The sequence below is a fragment of the Alosa sapidissima genome, chromosome 16 (genome assembly GCF_018492685.1).
Source record: "Alosa sapidissima isolate fAloSap1 chromosome 16, fAloSap1.pri, whole genome shotgun sequence".
Taxonomy (NCBI): Eukaryota; Metazoa; Chordata; class Actinopteri; order Clupeiformes; family Clupeidae; genus Alosa; species Alosa sapidissima.
Window position 1 is genome coordinate 3,875,155 of NC_055972.1, and position 4,390 is coordinate 3,879,544.

The following is a 4,390-nucleotide window of genomic DNA, read 5'->3' on the forward strand; positions in this document are numbered from 1 at the left end:
GCTGGAAGTGGTGTTGGTGAGTGGCCAGTAGGTGGCACTCTTCCGTCTGGCCAAAAAAAAGATCGATCCCAATGCCTCAGTGCTGTGACGGGTGCACTGCACTGTAGGAGATGCCGTCCTTCGGATGAGATGTTAAACCGAGGTCCTGACTCACTGTGGTCATTAAAGATTCCATGGCACTTATCGTAAAGAGTAGGGGGTTCCCCGGTGTCCTGGCTAAATTCCCAATCTGGCCCCCTAATCATCCCCCACTGTAATTGGCTCATTCACTCCCTCACTCTCCACCTCAAGCTAGTGTGTGGTGAGCATTCTGGCGCATAATGGCTGCCGTGCATCACCCAGGTGGGTGCTACACATTGGTGGTGGTTACTAGTGAGGTCCCCCCATCCATGTGTTGTAAAGCGACCTTAGGTACCATGAAAGGCGCTATATATAAGTCGAAGGTATTATTATTATTGTCTGTGTTTTGCTTGTGTGAATGCATGCTCGAGAAAGGCATCCTAGTACTATTATGTGGATCTAGGACATTCTGTTTGACCACTGACATGGATATGCATAGAAAAGGAGAAAACAAAATAGCTTAAAAGCATGAAAGGGTGGAATGTAATATAGCTGTTTTTTAGGTGGATAGTGTTTGTAGACGGGCCACTTAAAAGGACCATCATGTTGGGGGAGACGAGCAGTGCCTCTGGAAGACAGAATATTAACTAACTTGTGCATTTCACTCTGAGGTAAGATGGGAAATCTACAGAGATGTTTACTGGAACCATGCTGAATTATGACTAACATTTAATTAACTTCAATTTGCCACCATATAGTGGTGTAATTTATTCACCAGGAGCATATCAGATGAACAGTAAGTGATACAGATTCAACTTTGGGTTTGAAAATCATCAGCACGACATTATATTATAAGGCTACCTTCTTCAAAGAACATACTGGATCATTTAGAGCTGCAGATTAACAACTTTTAGACATATGCAATTTCATTCATGATCATCTTAGCAAAAACAATGCATGTTTCAGTTTGTCTCTCTGTGATTTTGCTTCAAATATGCGGTTAAGTACAGACAGAGTTGGAGAATCAGTTTCCTCATGACGACTTGTGGAGCTCTACTGGTGCTGCTGTGCTGTTGTTTGGTGCAGCTCAGAGGAGAGACAATCAGTGACACAGACACAGCCTCCACCCAGCAAAGCTGCCAGCCGGACATCCACACTGTGCTGAGAGAGATGAGCGCTGTGGTGGTGGAGCAGAGAGTGGAGCTCAGATACACTAAGACACAAGTGGAGGCCATGGAGACCAGGCTGAGAGCCAGTGAGAAGACAGTGGAGGAGCAGAGAGTGGAGCTCAGACAGACTGAAGCCAGACTGAGAGACAGTGATAATAAAGCAGAGACTATGGAGACCAGAATGAGAGACAGTGAGAAGATAGTGGAGGAGCAGAGAGCCGTTATTAAGGAGCTGAAGGAGAAACAGGAGGAGCAAGCAGCAGCTGTGAGAGCTGTAGGAGGCAGAGTGCACCTCACGGGGAGCCAGGTGGAGGAGCTGAGGAGAGAGAGAGAGAAGAGGAGGGTGGCCTTCTCCGCCTCACTAGTGGCTTCAGGAGATGAAACCTTTGGACCCTTTAAAGATGCAACCCCCTTGGTCTTCAAAAATCCATTCATCAACATTGGAAGTGCTTACAACCCAAACACAGGTACATAACAGAGAAGAATGGGTGGGAATTTTGACACTTTGCATTTGAAACATGGTATTGTTTTCTGATATCTACATGTTATCTACATCTCAAACTATCTTGACCACCCTGTGAATTATCACTGTTTGAAGACTTGCTACAAAATTAAGTTCTACTACTGTGCGTAATGGCTGTTACAGTTCCCTAAATCTCTTAAATTAATTTTTTGTTGCTGTTTCAGGAGTGTTCACAGCCCCAGTCAGAGGGGTCTACCACTTTGTCTTTTTCATCTTTGGGAATGGTCACGCAAGTACCGCTACCGGGGTGTCCCTCTATAAAAATGCCCAACACGCAGTCACCGCCTACTCTAAACAGGCCAGTATGTATGTGAAGCCCTCCAATGGGGCTTCTCTGCTGCTGGAGGTGGGGGACGTGGTCTACCTGAAGCTGTGGCCCAACAGCTGGGTCAGAGACAACGGCAACTTCCACACCACCTTCTCTGGCCACCTGCTCTTTCCTATGTGATTAGAACAGACACAAGGCTTCAAACACTTCTTTTCTTTTCTCTGATTGTCTAACACTCTGTAAAGCGCCATGAGACATGTGTAATGTTTTGGCGCTCTATAAGTACAATTAAATTGAAATTGAAACACAACCACTGAGTAGCCTGTTTACATGGACTGTTTTTCTGCCATTCCAGACTTTATGACTGAAAATGTTGTCATCTGTTTCTCTCAAGCGCTTTTGAATCTTGGATGATTATAAAATCACACTCTGTGTAAATAAAGACATGGGGTGCCAGTTTGGCCGCATATTATGGGGTGCCAGTTTGGCAGCATATTATGGGGTGGCAGTTTGGCCGTATATTATGGGGTGCCAGTTTGGCCGCCTATTATGCCGCGGTGCATGTGCATGAGGTGGCAGTTTGGCTGCATATTATGGGGTGCCAGTTTGGCCACATATTATGCCGCCGGTGCATGTGCACTGTGGTCAGAGTGAGTCAGATGCACAAAGAGGGCGGAGTCAGGCAGGTTCATTAATAAACGATTTGGTTAAAGCCGACCAATAGCTCCACCAGAAATAAATGTGCTGTCTTGCCGCCTTTTGTGGCAATTAGTCCATTGGGATTCATGTTTGGCTTTCAGTTTTCACACAGCTTTGTACACAATTACAAAAAGCCTGTATTTCTCCATTGTCCTTACAGGTATTAACATTACTAATGTAATTCCTTTGCGGTACATATTTGTGCCAGAATATTTTCACTTTTGTAGCAGTATACAACTTCCCATGACTTTTAACTGGACGTTAAAAACAGTGAAAAAAGAAATTATGAATAATTAAAATTAGCCGGTAAATTGTTCGCTTCCGTTACTTCCATAATACCTTTAAATGGAATGCTTCAGACAATATTACAGTAGCATTAGACATCATAGTATTGTTGAGCATATGATCTGAATGTTTTTTCAAATAATAATGCATTTTTTCTGCTCTTTCAAGCAATTCAACTCACAAAATCATGACTGTAGTTTTCAGACCCGTTTTAAATAGAGTAGAGCTCAGACACACCAAGACACAAATGGAGGAACAAATGAAGGAACTGAAGAAAGAAAATAGGTAAGAGATGCCCATTCATAGCCTAGAAATCTAGACGCGCCCCTAGCGGCAATTACATTTGCTGCCAGGGCTAGTCCAGCAACTCTCCGTTGGCTTGTGAGCTCCAGAAATCAAAACTTAATCAGGCCAATGAAATCGTGTATAGAGTCGTTAGGTGGGCTTAACATAACGATTGATGGCAGAGTCGCAACGGTTTGGCTTGAATTCCCTGCTACTTGAAAACAAATAAGATGGATGTTGCTGCTGGCGAACAGTGTGACACGAGTTAAGCTTTTATTAAGTTGGCAAACGTTTGAACTAGCCAACTAGCTCCGCTGGTGGGAAACGCATGGGGCTCATAGCGCTGCCCCTGTCCTATTGGGTGCAGAGGGAATTTAAAAAGACAACTAATTATCCCGCCCCTCGGACTGAGCACTGCGAACGGTGAGTGCCCAGACCCTACATTTTAATGTGGGTCTGGCTCGTCAGGCTAGCCCATTCATCCATTCCATGTCATCTTTAAATGTATGCTTAAATGTATGCTGATGTCTGTATGCTCTGAGACCTTGAATATCCCCTTGGGGATCAATAAAGTATCTATCTATCTGTCTGTCTGTCTAAACTGGAGGAAAGGAAGGAAACAGGCTTCACTGAGTCGACCAGCAGATGGCAGTAGAGGACCAGAGGAGAGCACTGGTTGGCTGGTTTGTGTCGGATCCCAAAGCCCATCACTGCTCTCAGAGGGCCACTGTTTAGTAAGGGTGGAGATGGTTGTGTGCGTGTAAGTATGTGTGTGTATGAGTGTGTGTGTGTACGTGGGTGTGTGTGTGTATATGTATGAGTGTGTGTGTGTGTGTGTGTACATGAGTGTGTGTGTGTACGTGGGTGTGTGTGTTTGTGTGTGTGTGTGTGTGTATGAGTGTGTGTGTGTGTGTATGTATGAGTGTGTGTGTGTGTGTATGTATGAGTGTGTGTGTGTGTGTGTGTACGTGTGTGTGTGTGTGTGTTAAGAGTGCGGATCGGGCCGCAAATTTCTGTCCGAACCCGGCCCGCGTCCGAACCCGACAGCCATTTTCATTTTTATGTCCGAACCCGAGCCCGACGCAGATGATACCTCAGTTA

General features: G+C 45.0%; 1 protein-coding gene across 1 annotated transcript; it reads left to right on the forward strand.

The window, feature by feature from the left end:
- Positions 1–1,046: 1,046 nt before the first annotated feature.
- On the forward strand, positions 1,047–2,261 carry LOC121685142 (complement C1q-like protein 2). Its single transcript, XM_042065486.1, has 3 exons — positions 1,047–1,375; positions 1,406–1,696; positions 1,917–2,261. The coding sequence occupies exons 1-3, from the start codon at positions 1,096–1,098 to the stop codon at positions 2,198–2,200; spliced, it is 855 nt and encodes a 284-aa protein (XP_041921420.1). The 5' UTR covers positions 1,047–1,095; the 3' UTR covers positions 2,201–2,261.
- The last annotated feature ends 2,129 nt before the right edge of the window (positions 2,262–4,390 follow it).

Bases quoted from the DNA above. Each gene is read 5' to 3' on its own strand.
- LOC121685142 (XM_042065486.1), top strand. From the start codon at position 1,096: ATGACGACTTGTGGAGCTCTACTGGTGCTGCTGTGCTGTTGTTTGGTG. The intron at 1,376-1,405 runs ACAGTGATAATA...AGACTATGGAGA, and splicing joins GACTGAAGCCAGACTGAGAG to CCAGAATGAGAGACAGTGAG. The intron at 1,697-1,916 runs GTACATAACAGA...TTGCTGTTTCAG, and splicing joins TGCTTACAACCCAAACACAG to GAGTGTTCACAGCCCCAGTC.